This window comes from Pipra filicauda, unplaced genomic scaffold, assembly GCF_003945595.2.
Source record: "Pipra filicauda isolate LSUMZ 115617 unplaced genomic scaffold, ASM394559v2 scaffold116_size3395265_pilon, whole genome shotgun sequence".
Lineage (NCBI taxonomy): Eukaryota > Metazoa > Chordata > Aves > Passeriformes > Pipridae > Pipra > Pipra filicauda.
The window spans coordinates 2866202-2886594 of NW_024103618.1; the positions used below are offsets into that span (position 1 = coordinate 2866202).

Genomic DNA, 20393 nt, shown 5'->3' on the forward strand with positions numbered 1-20393 from the left:
ATGTTTATGCAGCTATGGCAAAATGGATGAAAGCACTTGCAAAAGTTTTCTGTTCTTTCCCTCCCCAAAGTTTTGCAGTGAAAAGTGAGATTGAAAATACATATTTTTTAATGGAAGCAGAGTCGTTCATAACTAAAAGTGCTTTATGCTTGGTGAGGTAGTCTATTTTCTGACAATATTGTTTGAGCCCAGTTTATTATTTTCATGTAGTACAGTTCTGTGTGTTTGGTTGAGGTAAAGCTAGTTCTCTGCAAAGCATTAGAAGGTAATGTCCTATAAAGTATGCAGATTATTTTTATCTTGTAATCATTCCTTTCATAGTCAATAAGATAGGTTTACATGTTCAGGCAGTATATTTTGTTAGGTAAGCTGATTTAGTTGGGAAAAATTTACTCAACTTTTAGTTAGATTTGTAACAACTGAGGTCGATCTGAACACCAGATTAGAGTAATTCTTGCATGTTTCTGTTAAAGGATGCTTCTTTTTCAGATATTTACAAGAAAATAGAGAACCAAACAATCTTTTTCCCTCCAAGTAGCGATTGAATGATTAGTTGCAGTGTCATAGCATTGGCTCAAACATCTGTAATGCTTACTGCTGCTAGAATACTTTGTTCATGTGGACCTACTATTTCCTCTGCCAAGCTATTAAAGGTCAGAGGCCAATTGCATTTCCTTCCATCTAGCCATGGAATATAAAATAAAGCAAATGTAGTCTATGGGATGTTACTTTTCTTCTGTATAGTAAACATTTTATGAATTTAATGCTAATCTTGAGACCCTGAGCCATTCTTCATTATTTTTGCCTCTTAATAAATAAGATCTTAAAGAATAGGAATTTAAATTAAAAGCTGGATTTCACAAGGCTTGCATAAAATCTTAACAATTGGTGTTAGTGTGAGATCTTCATCTGAGGACACAGAAAATATGTTATCATTCTTCTTGATCATGTATGTAGTAATAGCTCAATCTGGTTTTAGATCTACAGGTAATAAGCATAACCTATTGCTATATCTGATATATCATTTGTTGTCTTTTTAGGTATACCAATAACAGTGCCACCACCAGGTAAACTTGCTTAGATTTTTTTTTCCACATTTGGTTAAGAGATGAAAACTGATGTGCAATTTATTAACTTCCTTTTAATTATACAGATAAACAGTCATAAACTGTGTTGGGTCCAGTCCTGTTTAATATCTTTATTGATGATTTAGATGAGGGGATTGAGTCCATCATCAGCAAATTTGCTGATGACACCAAACTGGGAGGGAGTGTCGACCTGCAGGAAGGCAGGAGGGCTCTGCAGAGGGATCTGGATAGACTGGAGAGATGGGCTGATTCCAATGGGATGAAGTTCAATAAAGCCAAGTGCCGGGTCCTGCACTTTGGCCACAACAACCCCCTGCAGCGCTACAGGCTGGGCACAGAGTGGCTGGAAAGCAGCCAGGCAGAAAGGGACCTGGGGGTACTAATTGACAGGAAGCTCAACATGAGCCAACAGTGTGCCCAGGTGGCCAAGAAGGCCAATGGGATCTTGTCCTGTATCAAAAATAGCGTGGCCAGCAGGAGCAGGGAAGTGATCCTTCCCCTGTACTCTGCGTTGGTGAGGCCACACCTTGAGTATTGTGTTCAGTTCTGGGCCCCTCAGTTCAGAAAGGATATTGAGGTGCTGGAGCGGGTCCAGAGAAGAGCAACAAGGCTGGTGAAGGGACTGGAGCATAAGTCCTATGGGGAGAGGCTGAGGGAGCTGGGGTTGTTTAGCCTGGAGAAGAGGAGGCTCAGAGGTGACCTCATCGCCGTCTATAACTACCTGAAGGGAAGTTCTAGCCAGGTGGGGGTTGGTCTCTTCTCTCGGGCACTCAGCAATAGGACAAGGGGGCATGGGCTTAAGCTCCGCCAGGGGAAATTTAAGTTGGATATCAGGAGAAAATTCTTTACAGAGAGAGTAATCAGGCATTGGAATGGGCTGCCCAGAGAGGTGGTGGATTCACCATCCCTGGAGATTTTTAAACGCAGATTGGACGTGGCACTGAGTGCCATGATCTAGTAAATGGACTGGATTTGGACCAAGGGTTGGACTCGATGATCTCGGAGGTCTTTTCCAACCCAATCGATTCTATGATTCTATGATTCTATGATAAACACTAAACTGTATGTATATATGTAGGCTCAGTTATTTTGACGCCAAGTGGAAGAGAAAACGTGTAAAAATGCTGTTGACTGGTGGACCTAATAAGCCAGTTTGTCAGATGTATATTCCTTCTTTTCTTTAAAATCTTTTTTTCTCAGCTATGCATTAAGTAATTTTGATTGCTGTACATTAAGTATTGTTAGATAGTCAGGAATTTTTCTATGCTTCTAAATTAGTGTATTTCTAATAACGATAAAATATTTTATTTGAAGCGCTCATAATGCATGCCTAATGTTTTGCCTTTGTAAAGCTGGAAAGTCATTCTAAGTCTTACAAAATAAAACCCATTTACACAGAAACAATTTCTGCATTGTTCTCTCTGGGATTCGTTTGTTATTGTAAGCTTAGCCGAGTTCTTCTATGTGTTTATGGGTAGTAGGTTTTTCTTCCCCCCCTCCCCTTACCTTATTTATTGTTACAGGTTTTCCACCACCACCTGGCGGTCCTCCACCGTCCCTCATACCCACAATAGAAAGGTGATTATCTGTTTGAAATCTTATAAAGCAATGTATCAGTATTCTGTAACTAAAATAAATGAGTAAGCACTCTTACACTGGCCAGTGCTTTATGGATTTTTATCTGGGATAGGGGAGACAGTTTCAGATTTTTACAGTAATTTTACAGAAATGTTACTAGTCTCACCTGTCAGCCTATTCTTTGAGTAGGTTATTTGACCACTTACTAGTTTAGTTATGGCACTGTATCAGTATAACTTATAGTTTTGACAGTATATCAGTACCAAGATGTAAGAACAAAATCAAGGTAAATGATTGTTAAAGTATTCTTTAGTAATCTGAAGGCCTATTTAAATGAACTCTATAATTTTCCGCTACCATATCCTTTTCTGGAGATGCACGCAAGCAATTTGGCCACAGATTCAAGCCCTCAAAAATTACAGGAAATTCCAGAGTTCCACAGAATACAAATTTTATTTCTGTTCTGTTTGTTGTAAGTGTTCAGCTGTGACAGGCCTAATACTTTTTCAATACCTCTTTTTTGTATACATGTATATGTACATGCATACATGTATTTATATATATAGATACAAATTTCTAAAAAAGAAGAAAAAAGTCAGCTAGGACAGTCCTTGAAAAGTATTTGTCTTTAGCTAAGGGCCAAAACCAGGTCATATACAAAGCTCATTTAAGAAGATGGTACAAGCCTCTTGTCAGTCCTCTGGATCTCACCAAAGGAGGATATATGCAACTGTTCCTTTGAAATTGAAAATTCTATTAACATATATGCTAAAGGATGATGATGTAAATCTCTGAGAAAATTCTCATCTGATTTAATTGAGGAAAAAACCATAACTGGAGGCATATTATGTACATGAAAGTAAATTTGTTATTTCATACTGACAGTTGCTGTGAGTGCTGCTTCTCATTGTTAAGCAGTGGTCATTGCCTTTACTTGTGGTGAATATTTATGTAGTTTTGAAACATGATGTGAAAAAATCAAGTTTATTATGGAACCTGGGAACTATTTCTCATACTTTTAAATGTTAAGATGTTGCATGGGCCTTTCATTACCATTGGTGGTTTTTTTTCCTTTTTGAATTAAGCTAACCCAAAACATACTTCTCAGTATTGAAGTGCTTTCGAGAACAGAATTAACACTTAGGTTAAATATGCAAAGATAATTCATGCAAGTTATGTAGGAAGTGCTGAAAGTCATGAAAGAATTATGTATGTATGAATTATGTCCTGTGTGAGTATTATCTTTTTTAACCCTTCTGTTTTTTACCTACTTGAGTTGACTGGCACTGGAAGAAGTTGTCCTAGAAAATGTGTAGCTAATTTAATAGCTTATTTATAGAACTACACATTTTAAGTCCACCTGTTCTTAGATATGCTCACACTTTTTAACAGCTTCATTCAGGAATGATGCACTTTCAAGCAAATGTAGATTAAATTCAGTATCTGTGCAGAAATGTATTATGATATGAGAAACATTTGAAATAGGAAATTCATTGAAAATATAAAGAGAGCAACTGATGATCCAGATATTTTTCTTTAAAATTCCATAATTTTTTGTTTTCACCTCCTGTAGTAAAACATGAAATATACATATTTGTGTTGATAGACAGCTTCCTTATTTAGTAATGCTCAAAATGGAGAACTTAAATCCATTTGTAACAAATGCTGGGTTTTCATCTCTGGTGGCAAGAATATCGAAAGTATGTATTTATTGATGGAGGTAGCTCTGATGGTAAAACTGGGGTTTTATATGTATTTTTTTTTTCAACAGTGGACATTCTTCTGGCTATGATGGTCGTTCTGTTCGCGCATTTTCATATGGCAGTGGTAAGTAAGGTTGCTGGATTTGAAAATTTTGACTAGTGCTATATCAAATCGTTTGATATACTTATGAGGATTTTAACTAGAAGACTAAACAGGTCCCGTCAGTAGTTCATTATGAAAGCTCATGGCTGACCATTGTAAATAGATACATGGTGTTGCAAATATAACCCCTGTTGAATACTATTGTTTTGCTTACTTGTATACTGTATGTCTTTTCCTGCTGCTTTTGCAGAACTGTGATTTTGAAAAATTATATTCCATAATATTGACTACAAATCAGGGAGAATTTTTCAAGAACTGGTGGGATTTTGAAGCAGAAAAACAAGTACTGTTGAGATTTCATCAGAATTTGAACCAGCAGGACCAGTCCTTGAAAAATCCTGAGTGATGTACCTCTCCTTTGAGAAGCTGTTTGTCTAAGACACTGTAGTCTTCAGCTATCCTGTTGCAAAGTCAGTCTTTTTTTTTTTTTAATTACTGTTATGGAAAAAAAATCTGATGCTGAAAACCTTCATTTTCCATTCTTCCAGTTAGAGTGAACTAAAATACAAGCTTCATCACAGGCATCCACAGAACCTACAGTGAGTTTAGAACTGTTACCTGGCACAGCTCTGCTTCTTGTGCCAAAATATAAAATGGGAAGATAAAGATCACAGAATGGTTTTGGTTGGAAGGAACAATCAAAGATTATCTCATTCCAACCTCCCTGCCATGGACAGGGACATCTTTCAATCACTACTCCACATTGCTCCAAGTCCTGTCCAACCTGGCCTTGAATACATCTAATGATGGGGCATCCACAACTTCTCTGGGCAACCACCATCCTCATCATAAAGAATTTCTCCCCTATGTCCAATCTACCCTTTTTCAATTTAAAACCATGGCACCTTGTCCAGTCACTAACAGACCCTGGTAAAAAGTCTTTCTTTGTCCTGCTTTCTTATGAGCTCCCTTGAAATATTGAAAGGCTGCAGTAATGTCTTTCCAGAGTCTTTTCTCTCTTCTCCAGGCTGAACAACCTAAACAACCTAGGAGAGATGTTCTAGCTCTCTGATCATTTTTTGTGGCCCTCCTCTGGACCTGCTCTAACATGTCTTTCTTGTACTGGGGGCCCAAGAGCTTGATGCAGTACTCCAGGTGGGGTCTCATGAGAGCACACAGAGACAGAATCTCACAACCTGCTTGCCTCTCTTCTTTTTAATGCAGCCGAGGATACAAGCGGCTTCCTGGGCTGCAAACTCACATTGCTGGCTCATATTTAATTTTTTGTCCAGCAGTATCCCCAAGCCCTTCTCTGCAGGGCTGCTTTGAATTAATTCATCACCCAGTTTGTACTGACACTGAGAATTGCCCCTACCCAGCTGCAGGACCTTGCATGTTGCCAGTCACTACCTCTGTCTGCCTTCGGACATCTGCCATCCAGCCCTATGGCTAGTGCCTTTTCTTTCAGCTGAATTCTGTTGCCTTGCTCCTTGTTCCCTTGAACCCTAGCTGCTGGGAGGAGAAATTGTAGGAAAAGTTTTGCCTGTTTCTGGGGATACATAATGTTCAGCACAGATCAAATGTTCAGAACATCTGTCTCCTGAATGTTCCTAAGTCTTCAGCATGGATATACAAAATGACGCTATGTAGTGACCTTGCAATTTGTAGCAGTTTATGGAGTAACAAGTGGTATTTTGTTGGTTCTCGGGATTCTTATCAGTTATCAAATGTTTGCTTTCATGCATTAGAAGCTTACTATGTTTTCAAGAATTCTTGATGTGGCTAAATAGCTCCTTTACATTTTTTTTTCAGTAATTAAATTGTGTTTGCTGAAGTTTTAGCAAAAAGGTAAAGCTGAGGCATATAACTAAGGCCATGCAGAGTATCATAGGGAAAGCAGTCTTACAGTCATTAGTATGTATATTGCATCTAATATTTAGTCTCCAGTATAGAATGTTTTCCACTTTGGTGTCTCTTTTGTTAGAATTTTCTATTCTATCAAGTATTGTCAGGGACATGAGAATATTTCCAAGTTTTATGTTGACCTTCAGAGGTGATGGCATGCTTATGTTTTTGCAGCACTGATATTTAAAAGATAACTGTTATCATGGTCATACCAACATTGAATTTGAACTTGTTCAGCAGGATTTAAAAAATTACGTTAGCCTTTTTATGTGGTTTATGGAGACCAAGGAGCATAGTCTGCTCCTATCTTCCCAGTCTTCTCCCAGTCTTCTACAGTCTGCTAAAATTTTGTCTTTGCTTCACAAAGCAAATTGTCTGTCTCTAAGCTGTCCCTGTCATATGGACTTCTGGATCTGTAGAGGCTCAGTGACATTTTATTGCTGTTGCTGTCTCTTAGTGAAAGATGTTTTCCTGGCCAACATCATACTCTCACAGTTCCTGTTGCGCAGTGTGGTCACTGGTCAGCATTTTGCCAGTGCTCTCTGTGCATCAGAACTTAATATGTTGAGAGCTCAGCACTGTAGTAGAGTAGAGATGATCATTGTGATTAACAATCACTAAGTATATTTATTTAATAGTTGCTTTGGATGATAGTGCTGAATCTCCAACCTGTTGTCGTCTTTGACAGTCTGTTATTTCCTAGTTTTCCTGATGAAATTGTTGGGGAAGATGAGCAAATGGAATGTTCTGGCCTTTCTTCTGCCTATACAAATTCCTCAGCTTCGGTGTCTTTTCCTTAGAAAAAGGCATGTTTCCCATTGCAAGCCCATTAGGAAGGTTACATTCTTAACTTGCAGCTTCAAGAACGTCTTTGTGCTCTTCCACTGCATCAGTGTGGTTTTGTCAGTTTGCTCTTAAATCTTCCACAGTTCAGTGCTACCTTTGCTGTCAGATCTTTGAATTTTACTGAGCTGCATTTGAAGCAACTTGTACTGTATGCTTGTTTGCTCTTTTTTCAAGCAATTCTCTGTTCCATGCTCTAAATGTTCTTTATATCTTATGAACTTGTAAGACATTTAATGTTACAGAAACAGTTGCAGAGTCAGTATTTTTTGAGGCACGAAGAAGATGCATTAAACAGTTTGCCTTACACTGTGACAGCATGAAGCTTTAAATTTTTAAACAATCTCCAAAACAGGACTCAAGTCTCCAAAACTATTAATTGTTCAAGGCTCTCTTCCTGTTTTAAAAAATAAAATCAGTGTTAAATTTTGCAAGTGTCTATTTTCTTGCAGAAATTATTGGAATAATCCATGTAAAAATAGTAGAAGTGACAAATTACTTCATTTGGTATAGTAAGTGCAGAACACCAATTCATATTAAAAAGTAAACTTCTTGTGTGTTGTGAATAATTCCTGGTGAAAATCTAGATAAAAAAATGCAGTGTCAAGTTACTGTTTTATGTCATGTTGTTGGGGTGGAAATAACATACTTTTCTCTGGTGAGATTTACTCCAGATGTGGTGCAGTAACCAAAATTTATTGTAAAAGTTTATACTATCATTAATATTTGTTTTGTAGTATAGATTTAAAGTTAAACTTAAGTTTAAACTTTAGATCAGAATGCTCTGGCAGCCAGTGTCTCATAGACCATACATGTGTTGTTGACATAGTGGCAAGTCAAGGAAATTAGCAGTCTTTAAAGTCCAGCTGTCTTTTTGCTATTTCTGGCTGCTTTCCTTCGAAGAATTTCAGGTTTCGGCAGTATAATGAACAGCATAATATTGTATTAGGGCATTTTTTTCTGTTAACTCTTCATTTTGTCTGTAGACCTGGAGCTAAACAGTGTCAAGCATTTTATTAGTGGCAAAACCTTGTATAAATGCTTTTTTAATGAATTATAATACTTTTCATTGCAAACGTGTTTTAACAATGAAATGTTTTTTCTTGCTCCACTGCCTGCTCAAAAGGTCTTTTGTATTCCTCCTCTGGAAGCTTGGCAAACTGCTGTCTTAAGCTTCTGCCAAAGCTTTCTGGGGCAGGAATATCTCAGACTTTACAGGCAAGGCAGCCTGAACATAGCTGTCAGCAGAAGCCACTGGTTTTATAACTCAACAGTCTTAAATACAGTATCAGTAACACACTTTACATTGTTCAGTGAATATTTATGTTAATTGTACTGTTAATCTCTTTGTGACACCATGAAGTCAAGTAAATATTGTTCTCATATTATAGATGATGAAGTGGAGCTCAAAACAAACGATTTATTGAAAGTTAGGAAAGCTAGCAAGGCAGATAAACAGAAAGGGAGAAGTAAGTCCTCAGTACTGTAAGTCCACTAGAGAGTGCTGTTTCCAGCTAAATACTCAGCCTTTGTTATTTTTTTTACAGGATGCATTCATGGGACTTCTGGGGAGGGAGGGCAGGACAGAATAATTGGGACATTAGGAATAGTAGTTATGTGTTACATTGAAGTTGGCAGAAAGCAATAGAGAAGCATCTTCCCTCTCTCTTCCCACTGCTAGCTCCCTAAAAAACGGTTTTGAGACAGTGTTGTGACTTCCTTCTTAACTTCTTAAGCATATCATCTTTTAGATTAAGACTATGCTTAATTTTCTTAAACTATTATATTTTAGTGGTGGTGGTTGTCCTGAGTATTCATCAGAAATGTCATCATACAAAGCACAAGTGGGAATGTTATTTCTTCTCCCAGATTAAATTTATATCTAAAGCTCCTGTTACATCTCTAATCAGAAAAACATGACAAAGTACAGTATAGAATATAAATTAGTGAATGAGAACTTTATAACTAATGTATATCACTTTTAAATACAGTGATATTAAAGGGGGAAAGATAAAAATAGTAGCATCTAAATATAAAGTTGGAAGAGTCCTTTTTGCTTCTTTTTCTGAACTGTGGTTTCAGAACAACTAAGTTTCAAATGCAGTTTTGTTTGTGGTTAATTTTGTTTTGTTGCTCCCCCAGAACAAAGCCATTTGACCACATAAAATCAGATTCTTTCAGAAGATCTTCGCACAATATTTTAATTTTTTTCCCCAAAGTATTTAGGCAGTCCTCGGGGTATATATCCTGGTTCTATACATCTTCATAAGAAGTATTTAAATGAGGGCCAGAGGCTTTTATTAGCATCATAGAAAAAATGTGGTGTTTGCTTAGAATTAACTCTAATTTGAAAGGGGAAAATTGAAAAACGTCATCAGAGGAGGCTGACAAACCTCTGTGTTTTTGCGCATAAGTAGTATTGCAATTTCTGTATGATTTCTGATTTTGTTCTTTCTAATACCTACATCTCTCTCTTTAGTCACCTTTCCACACCCTGCAGGTTCTGCACCTTCATGGTCTAGTCTTCTAGACACCAGCAAGCAATGGGATTACTATGCACGAAGAGAGAAAGATAGGGAACGTGAGAGAGAGCGATCCCGAGATCGGGATCGTGACCGGGACCGAGACAGAGATCGAGAACGTACCAGAGACAGGGAAAGGGACCGAGATCACAGTCCATCTTCAAGTGCGTTCAACAGGTTAGTGAAATGTCTTAAGCGTGCTGTAACTCTGTTCAAAACCCTTGTCTGTTTTAAATAGTGTACTTCAACATTAAAATGTAGTGTTCAGCTGTATATTCCAAAGAGCTAGAGGGTGTGGCTTCCTCCCCTTCACCCTTTTCCCTTGGAAACTGTAATTCTAAATTTCTAAATGTAAAACAGAAGTGAAAAAAATGGACAGTAAACATCCAAACTGGTCATAGCGCTTTACAGTTTAAAGGTGCGATTTAAGCCTTGAGAATGATTAAGATACCCATCTCTGACATCAGTAGGTCTAGAAAAAACCTATGGATGTACTAAATGAATTTTAGTTGCCGATTTGGTGCAAAGAGCAATGTGTTGCAACATTTGACCTTATTATTACCTGCTAAAATGGTTAATTTAGTTGTTAAAACTGGCTGGATAATAATCTGTCTTCTTTAAAACTATTATTTCAAGGTCAAGAACTTTTTTTCATTTTCATGCAGATGATTAAAATCATGGCAGATAACTTAATTCAGCTTTCAACTCTCTAATGGCTTTAAAAAAAAAGCTGCAACTGTTCTGTGATTCATGTGCACAAGTACAAAGCATTTAATGTTGAGCATTCGATGCTCTATGACTCCATAGAGCAGAGGTCTGTTGGCTTGCCAGATTTTTCTAAATTTCCTCTGCTTGTTATTTGCTAAGCATTTTGGGGTAAATATTTGATGCTTTTTTTAGTGGGTTTTTTTTTTTTAAGTTTTAATTTTTGCAGAATATATATGTTAGCTATTAGGCAGATTGTTCTTACCAGTGGTTTTATACTGTGAGGAATGAGAGCACCCAGAGTCAACATTACTTTGGTTGAGAGATTGCATTTTTTGCCTGATGATTGTTAGCTGGGTGCACACTGCAAGATGGGGGATTTTCCATGTATGCCAGTGTGGTGATGTCCTCTCCCGTGTGCATGTGTTATGTTCCAGGGTCAGTTTCTGACAACTGAAGACCTTTCTAATCATCTGTTTCTCAGACAGCTTGATTGAAGGCCAGAAAGAACCCTGGTCATTCAAGGGTGCTTGAAATGAACCTTAATAGCTTCCAGGCCTTGAGAAATCTCTGTGCTGCTGCCAGAGTTATCTGTAAAGGAGGGGGAAGAGCAGGCCTCAACTTTGTGTGACTAAATTATCCACCATCTGTAGCAAAGCTGTTGCCACATGGCTGTGTAAGAAAATGGGAGGCCCTTAACTAGGATAAGTTGGTTTGGGAATCACAGAAAAGGTGGGAGAGGCTTAAGAAAGAACATGCAGACATAATGTTTTTAGGAAAGTTGATTTTCAATTCTGTGCACTTAAGAAAATAAAATGAATTGAGCTGTGAGGAAGAGAATGTGAACTATTTTAGAGACTGCACGGATTTATAAGTTTTATTTATATTCTCTTTGTTTAAACTTTGATCAAGCGATACTTTCGTAGGATTTGGAGTAAGCATCATGTTTAGCTTTTACTGCTCAGAAATTACTGCTTTCAATGGTTTTAGTATTTGTTTTCCAGATAAATAGCCTGTGTTTGTGCTACAGCATTTCTTAAAATTGTAAAAAAATGGGAATTGTTTTTATTCTATTAGTATAACCAAAATGCGGTTTAAAAAGCTGAACTTCCAGCTGTCTTTCTATTTTGTTTTGCTTTTACCCTACTATCCTCAGAGGAAAGTGTGCATTTAGTCAATTAGTTATGACTAAAAATGTAGACTTTGGGATTTCATTGATATCTTACCATTTTGTGTTTTTTCCTCAGCAATTTGAAAAATGAAAAAAAAACCCAAAACAACAAACTAAAACCCGAGCAACTGTATTTCTAAGGTCCTGGAACCCAGTAATCCCATGCAGCAGAGCAGATAAGGGCCTGTCTGACTAGAGAGCAGCTTTATAGGACTTGATGTCCTGACAGTCAGCAAATTGAAAGAGACTCCACGATCAATGTGTGATTAAGGTCAAAACGCACTGAGCAGCATTAGAGTGTTCCTGAAAGTTCCCAACATACTGATCTTGGCAAACTGATTTTTTACTTTACTTATAGAAGTCGTTTATTTTCGGATACACTTAACAAGGTGTCATGGTTTGTTCGTAGTTTGCCAAAATAAGGTTTAAAAAGGAGTATCCATAATATTTTTAAACTTTGCTAGAGTGTTTTAAAATAGCTGTGTAACAGAACAGATGCAGACTGTGGGTTAACGTTAAAGGTTTTGGGTTCATCTTTGAAACCAAGCCATAAGTCTACAAGTAGCCATCTGATTTCTTACGCCAAGATTATCAGAAGGTAGTGCTACACATTCAGATTTTAACTTTTTAATTAGATTATCAAAATACTAGTTTTGGGAAGCAATATCAGATACTGAGAGGAAACTGTAGCTGCACAGAGAGGCTGGGAAGTCTCCATCTTTGGAGATATCCAAAACCAGTCTTGACATTGTCCTGATGGCCCTGCTTTAGCAGCGATTTGGCCCAGATGACCTCCAATTGTGCCTTCCAACCTCAGTCAGTCTGTGATTCTGTGTCATCTGGCCACAAATGTACTTTGCAGGATGTGATCAGCCTACTCTCAGATCTGTAGTTATAAATGCATTATAAAAATCAATGAAGTTGTATTACTCAGTGGCAAATCATAACTTTTGAGTTCTGTAATAGCTGTAGTTTTCCTGATTTTGATGTGTGAATAATTTTGTGTCCCTTAGAAAAGCAGGATTTACTGTGGGGTGTTTGATGCTTCTCTTGCAGTCTCTTAAATTGCTAATTTTTGAAGTTTGCTTAATGATATAATTATACAGTTTCACAGAAAGACTAGTGCTGTTGCTTCAGACATTCTGCCTTCTCACTCTGAGTTTTCATGCATAGCTGTGGTAATCATTAATGTAATGTCTTCACTTGGGAAACGGCCAGAGGATCCAAGTTATGGGAGATAAAATTGGTGTGATCTAAGTTCTCACTGCTCCAGGACATGAGGAATCTCTTTAGACTTGAGCTGTTCTCCTTGTGTAATCTGTCTGATCTGTTCTGCTGCTGTCAGGGACTGCAGGAAGATACTTTCTTTAATGGTAAATGTTGGCAAAGACAAAACACTTGCCTTTTGTCAAGTTGATAGTATCTAAATTGTTTCCTGTTTTCATAACTGGCTCAGAAAGCCTGGTTGCATTGTGCCTTTCTTTAGGATTTGTTGGGGATCTTCTGCCAAACTATGGTTACAGAAGACTTCATATAATATATATAAATAATTATGCTAAATTCATTTGCATTGAGGTCGTGCTATTAAATGATGCTGGACACTATCTGGGTAGGATTTTCTTAGTAGAGAAATGATTAAATGATCATGCCTTTTTAAGCTATGCTAATGTAGGATTTGAGTGGTGTTGGCTAACAACAGATAGTGCTCTTATGTTTTTTTTTTTAAACTTCACTGAACTCTTGGAACTGCCCTTTTCACCAAGTCAAAATATGAAAATATGTTTTTAAGTAAAGCCTTTAAAATCTTGCCTAGTCTGCAATATTTAGGGGTTTTTACCAGCATTGTGTCAGGACAGCAGTCAAGGTAATCCAACAGAGGAGTGGAAGTAGAGATGGCATTGGCACTGGAGAAAAATTAACTTTAAAAGCAACTCAAAAACACTGAGTATATTTTACTGTCAGTCTCTTTGTATCCAGCTTTTCATTTTCTTGAAGCTGATGTAAGGAAATAGATTGAGTGTATCAAAATTTAATCTAATTTACCCAAATGGTGTAATAGTCAAAAAGTATGCTGATAAGTGTTGAGTGTTACATACACTGATCTGAAGACATTGCTGAAGTTTATGCAGGATTGTATTTCATTTGCAGTTAGATACAGGTTGAAGCTAACAGCTTGGTAACTCCTGTACAAACATAATGGGACACTGTTGTATTCTTTTTTCTTTTGTTTTTATTGAACAATTTCCTTTCAAAATTGCACTAACTACAGAAGTCTAGTGTGTAAGGTGAAGAGCTTTAATGTCCTTTGAGCATTGTGGATCTCATATAGACACCTAGAAGCAATATTAGGATTTTCCAGTCATGTAGCTTGAGAGTAAAAATTTTTTTTTTTTTCCTAATATATATGTATTGCTTGGTGTTACTGTCCTGAAAATATCTTCTTTTTGAATCAGTGATGAAGAACGCTACAGATACAGAGACTATGCAGAAAGAGGGTACGACCGCCATAGAACAAGTAGAGAGAAAGAAGACAGACACAGAGACAGGAGACACAGAGAGAAAGAAGAGACTAGACATAAGTCATCTCGAAGGTTTGATTTTTTTTTTTTTTTTAATAAGATACGAAAGAGTTGCCCAGTTTAAAAAAAATAGACTAAACTTTTAAAAGAACCCCAAACAAACTGGAGTTTTGTGGAAAGACTGTAAACACTCAAGTGTGCTGCTTGGAACAAATCTGCCATATAAAATGGGGACAGACAAAAAGCAATATTGGCCTTGGATAACCTCGTACTGAATGGTGTATGTGACAGTCTTGGTTGGTGAACAGAAATTATGAATTTGGGGAAAGAAGGGTAAAAATGGTTGGTCAGAAAGAGGTGGAGTGAAGCTGACATTCAGTGCGTAAATAAAAGAACTCAGCAGTGATTCTTAGTAAGTAAAATATCCCTCATGGTCACTTGATGGAAATTTTTCTACATGATCCATTTTAAGTTAGAAACTAAGGTTAACTCCAGGAAATGTGGTCAACAAGAATGTCAAATTGTTAAGGAATGCCAATAGGGACATGACATTATTTAAAAGTATTGCTATTAGAATAGGGGTTACAAATGTGAAAAATCATTCCATTTTCCCAACAAAAAGTACAAGGTTGGTGGATGTATGTACCGCTTAATGAAAAATTCAGTTTGGCACTCACATCCAGATACTCTGAGGTGGAATGGGAGCAGGTGCCACTTTTCAAATATGAATGTAGAAGCTGTTTTTTTGGTCCTTTGTAATTAAATGGGGCCTGAAGTGTCAAGCGTTTGAAGCATATTTTCTCTCTCTTTATTTAGTAACAGCAGACGTCGTCACGACAGTGAAGAAGGGGACAGCCACAGAAGGCACAAACACAAAAAATCCAAAAGAAGCAAAGAAGGAAAAGAAGCCAGTGGTGAACCTGCTCCTGAACAGGAAAACACTGAAGCTGCCCCTGTGGAATAGGCTTGTGTGATTTTTGCCTACTTGCTATATATTAGTGCCAGAAATAGATTACTATAAATCTTGTTATTTTTCTGGGAATTATAATAATTTGCTCTTAATCTTGTTCTGTTAGTTTGAAATCAAAGGTTACTTTGGGTTTTTTTTGAAAATAAAAGACTGAATTTTTCATGTTAAGATTCTTGGACTGACTTTGTCTTTTAAGAAACAGTGAGAAAACATCTTAAAGCTAGAGGCTTATGCTCTTACAATATAAGTAGGGCTTAAATTCTTTGTATTAAATTGTTTCCTTTTTCCATAAGCCAACGGGAAGGTCATTCTTTTACTGACTTTAGAAACAGTGTGCATTCATTTTATTATATGCCAACATCTGGAACAGTGTGGGTTTAGTATAGCTTTTGGAGTCCTATTTGGAAACATCATCCGTTACTACGGGGACAGGCAGAAATTGCAGACTCTTCAAGAACCTTGTATTGTATTAAGGTGAAACAAAAGAAAATAAATTAGGGAAAGTGGGAAAGGTGCCGATTGTTCTTAGTCTAATGGAACACTAAATGTGGTGATGATACACTTGGTAATTATGTCTGGTTTGTGTGGGTGCATAAGGATGAATTAAGCTGGATAATCGTCCCTGCTGCTTTTCAGTGGCTTAAGAGAAAGTTCATTTTAGTCTTTGTTCTAGGGGAACAGCTGTCCTTAACATGATAAAGATTAACAAACGTATCCTCTTCCCAGTGCAAGCTTGTGAGTCAAAAATAAGACTGTAGAACGTGGGTAATTTTCAGAGAAAGACAAAGAACTATTTTAAGAGACATATCATCACTTTCAGATTTACTTCATTCAGAACAGTATCAAGTGTGATTGATACGGTGGTCCTGCAAAAATTGTACTGCCCAGTCAGGGTGCTAGCTAGAAGACTTACTCCATGACAATAGCAGGGTGAAGTGTACTTCATTAAAAGCAGTAATTCTATATAAAAATCCCAGATTTAATAGTATTAATCAAAACATACCAGGGAAATGAGGTCATCTGGTTTTGGATGAAAATAATGTCTGTACAAGTACACAGTTACAATTATTTTTAATTATTTTAGAAATTTAATTCACAGTTTTACAGACTAACAAACAGTACTTGAAAGTCTTGAAAATACCAGCTTTCATGCTGACCATGAAAAGGTACACAAAATCAAAGTGCTATTAATGTGTTGGATAAAACCCTTCACCTGATTATTGCAACTAGAAAAATTGCAAGAAATTTTTCCATAAGTTATTCATGGATTTCTTTTTGTAAATCAAAATAGAGTGGGTGAGCAGGAGCTGTTGCTCCTTAAATTTCATTATTATCATAATGCATTAAATAGATATATATATATGTATAAAAAACAACAAAAAACCCTTAAGAACACAGGGAAGGAAAGAGTTAAGTCTGTAGCTTAGATCACTCTGAAGTGACTTTCTGACAGGTTTTGCTGCTTTGCCTAAACTTGACTTTTCTTGACATGCAGGTTGAAGTTTCACAGACCTTTTCTTTATAAATACATACTTGAGCCCCCCAAAAAGCAAAGACTGATGTTCCTTTCCCCCCCCCCCGTGTTAAATTACTTGTCATACTCTCCACAGACTTGTTTTATAAAAAAGTGCCAGGCCAGGACACAATTGTGAGAGTAATTTTTCCTTTCAGTTCTTTGAGCATCCTTGCCAAGCAGGCATGCATCATTCCTGATGTGTTCCTGCCATTGACAGCAAGGAGGATGTCACCACATCTGAAAAAACAAATGCAAATGCAAGAGAACAATTAAACAAGGTGATTTCTTATCTTAAATGTTTGCAAATGCCAAAGCATGTGCTTAAGCTGGGAGGAAAGGGTAGAAATGAGTACTATGGTTCCTTCTCTGGCTAACTACTGTTCATGAATAAGGGAATAATAAAGCAGGTGAAAAATACTTCACTTGTTTGGTTTTCTTACAAATTTATAATTAATTAGACATATTTGAAAGAAAACAGGATATAGTTCTTTCAGATGGGAATTATCATCATGGAATTATAAAAGGGCTTGGGTTGGGAGGGACCTTAAAGATCATCTAGTTCCAACCACCCTGCTGTGAGCAGGGACACCTTCTACTCTAGACCAGGTTGCTCAAAGCCCCAACCAACCTGTCCTTGAACAGGGGTGAGGCATCCACAACTTCTCTGGGCAACTTGTTAGTGCCTCACCACCCTCACATTAAATCATTTCTTTCTAGTATCTAATCTAAACCTGCTATCTTTCAGTTTAAAGCCATTCCCTCTTGTTCTGTCACTGCATGCCCTTGTAAAGAGTCCCTTTCCGCCTTTTTTGTAGGCCCTCTTTAGGTATTGGAATGATCCATTTTCTGAGTAAACTTATGTTTTAAGGCTTGTTAATTGATTTAAATTTGCACCATAATTGTGCGTCTATTCTCTTAAATTTGTATTGGTGTTTGCAGGGAAGGCTTTTGGTTGGGGTTTTTTAGAGCTGGGTATGTGGGAAAGCTTCTTTGTGCTGGCATGCTTTGTACTACCCCAGAGATCAAACTGAGTTATCTTTATTCATATAGTAGTGATTACTAGATATCTGAAAACATTCTGCTATGAAGGCAGATCTGTTAAAGTTCAGGATACTTACGTCCTGTTTCCAGATTTGTCAGAGTTAGTTCTGTATCAATGAGTCCTTTCCCCCCTCCCCCTCTACCCTCATGAAACATGGTGTTTTTTTAAAAAAAACCCACAAATTACCTAGAAGAAACACTTACTTAAATGCTACTTTTGTTTATATAGTTATCATTACCTAATTCTGCCATCGTTGTATGCTGGTGTTCCCCCAACAATGGATTTGATAAAGAATGGTTTGTTTCCAGTAAGTTCTTCATAACCTCCTACAATGCTGAAGCCAAGACTTCCAGATGTATTTCTTCGTAATACGATTTCTTTGCAGCTGTACAAATACCTGAAACAAACCAGTCTAATTAAATGTCTTACAGTTAACTTCAGATTCTGATGAACCATTCATGATGAATCTGCCTTTTCATGCACCCGTAGAGTGTTTTGAAGGTGCAAAATAGCACCATAGTACCACTGTATTAAATACTTACACTTCTGTTTCTGCTTTCCACAACCAGTTATTCTGAAAGTAAAATTAGTAAATAATTTGGGGTTAAAGTATTAAATTGGTTGGTTTATAAGGTAAAATTTTAGGCAAATTATTTAGTTGGTGTGATGGAGAAAAGCACTTAAGACTGGAGTTCATGTTCATAAATCAGCAATCCAAAAACCTCTATTTCACTTACATTGTACAGTCCAATTTTTTGTTTATTGTCCAGATAAGAGCCTGCATGCGATTAACTATGTCAAAGTGGTCAGTTATTTACTACTGTAGTGCATATCAAAGCTAAATAATTTTAAGGCCAGTGGAATGAATTACAAAAATGACAGAGATGACACAAAGACAAGTATTGGTGGAAGAAGGGATCCTGAGCTTTTCTTGTCAAGTAATGTGGTAAGTCACAGCATGGAAGATGGGAGAAACTTATCCACGTCAGTCAGTGCTTTGGAGAACTGAGTCTGCTCTCAAGATGACTTGTCCTCACTATAATGATTAACACAGCATGTTACAGTAACAGAGCTGAAATCTACTTCTCCCTCCATTTGTCTTTTGAATGTATTTTATGATACTGTATGTTATGCTGAGTCAAAGCATAGCAGAAACTAGGAATAGGGGAAAGCAAGAATAGTGCTATTAGACTCTTATATGTTGCCTATTGCTCTGAGTACATTCATTTCAGTACTTTTTCTGTTACATTTTTTTTTAACCAAATTAATTTCATTAGATACAGAGTGAGCGATGGAAATTTTTGTCCATAGTACTTAACTCGCTCATCATTAGCGATGTATCCAGGAATGATTGAACTTTCAGGCTGAAAATCCATTTGCTATTCTTTATCTGAAAATATAGGCTGGCTTACAGCAAGCAACTGTTACAAGCTCTATTCAGAGACTTTTTAGGTTTCTAAGAAGCAGCTAACACTTCTGTAGAAAGACAAATAGCCTTTAAAGAGCAATATGTCTAGCTTTTTAAAAATTGTGTTTGTCAAATAGTGAATTTGCTGTCTTTCATAGCAACATTTTATAGTAATACTAGATTAGTCCCCCAGGACCTACAAATACTTGCTTGCTGCCAGGATGGTAGGTATGTAATATTTGCACAAGAATTCACTGGCTGCTAATGTACGAAACAGGTGACATGTGCTTCTTTCCTCAGCAGCCAGGCATTATTACTTTACCATCTGTGGACTTCTTCAATGTGCAAAATCACTTAAATCCTCTATGTTTGATGGTACTTATCAAGGTCATGACCAAGTGATGCCAGGATTCAGCCATTAGTGCTATAACTCAGTGTTGATTTTTGGGGGCAGGGGTCTCTGCTGCCTGGTTCTACACTCACTGCCTTAAGGAGTATATTCCTGAAGTGGAAAGGTGATCGGCTGAATCCTAATGCCATAGAAAAGTAATAGACAAGCAGGTAAAGACAGAAGGAGAAAACGCAGTGAAGCCAAACAAGTCTTATGTGCATTCTGTACATGCAGTCTGTAAGGTTATCAGTTGCATGGTCTCCATCAGTCCAGAAAGCATAAATACATCTTTGCTGTCAAGGTGTATGCTGAATTTAAGTAAAATAGACACAGTATCCTAGCACTGGGATTGTTCTCGCTGCCAGAGCAGATGAAACACATGGGAAACAAGGAACAGTACAGAGCAACTACTCTATCCTGACTCCAAGGCCCTGCACTGCCTTTTGCCTCACCAAAGGGACAGGATATAACCTGCTGTGACAACAAGGCAGCAGAGACCAGGAAATCAGGAGGAGTGGTGCTGGTGTGATGCTGAGTTTCTGAAAAGGGAAGGAAAGAGCTTTCCGAAGTGTTTACAAGTTTGCCATCTTTGGTTTCCAATACCCAAATTGGTAATGAAAAAAAAAATTCCCTAAGCCAAGTCTGTTTTGCCCACAACAGTAATGGGTGACCCTTGAGTTCTCTCACTCTTCCTATTTTCTCTCGTCCTACTGTGGGTGTTGGTGCAGGCAAATGCAACCCATTACACTGGCCATAGCTAGAGATGACTCTTGACAGAATAGGAGTGGCTAGGAGGTGTTTACACCTTTAACTTGATTTTTAATTATCTCCATCCTCTGGTATAGAGTATAAGCATGGCAGTGCACTATCCATCAAGTATTTATTAGCACTGTCAGAAATGTGAAAAGGATGCTGGCAGGCAGGATATG

The 20393-nt window shown here is 37.3% G+C and overlaps 2 protein-coding genes across 6 annotated transcripts in view; one reads left to right on the forward strand and one right to left on the reverse strand.

The window, feature by feature from the left end:
• Window positions 1-15275, forward strand: part of FIP1L1 (factor interacting with PAPOLA and CPSF1) — a 41878-nt gene extending 26603 nt beyond the window's left edge. For 2 of the 4 annotated variants that reach the window (XM_027735927.2, XM_027735928.2), the window contains 7 exons: window positions 1041-1067; window positions 2612-2666; window positions 4438-4493; window positions 8612-8689; window positions 9700-9919; window positions 14072-14209; window positions 14954-15275. In XM_027735927.2, coding sequence (XP_027591728.1) covers window positions 1041-1067; window positions 2612-2666; window positions 4438-4493; window positions 8612-8689; window positions 9700-9919; window positions 14072-14209; window positions 14954-15101 — 722 coding nt within the window. In that variant the 3' untranslated portion in view covers window positions 15102-15275. The remainder of the gene's footprint in view (window positions 1-1040; window positions 1068-2611; window positions 2667-4437; window positions 4494-8611; window positions 8690-9699; window positions 9920-14071; window positions 14210-14953) is intronic. The other 2 variants (XM_027735929.2, XM_027735930.2) reach the window with 1 other exon arrangement.
• Window positions 15276-16161: 886 nt separating this feature from the next.
• LNX1 (ligand of numb-protein X 1) overlaps window positions 16162-20393 on the reverse strand; it is a 65670-nt gene continuing 61438 nt past the window's right edge. For both annotated transcript variants that reach the window (XM_027735924.2, XM_027735925.2), the window contains exons 9-10: window positions 17904-18062; window positions 16162-16860 (exon numbers count right to left, since the gene is read on the reverse strand). In XM_027735924.2, coding sequence (XP_027591725.1) covers window positions 16725-16860; window positions 17904-18062 — 295 coding nt within the window. In that variant the 3' untranslated portion in view covers window positions 16162-16724. The remainder of the gene's footprint in view (window positions 16861-17903; window positions 18063-20393) is intronic.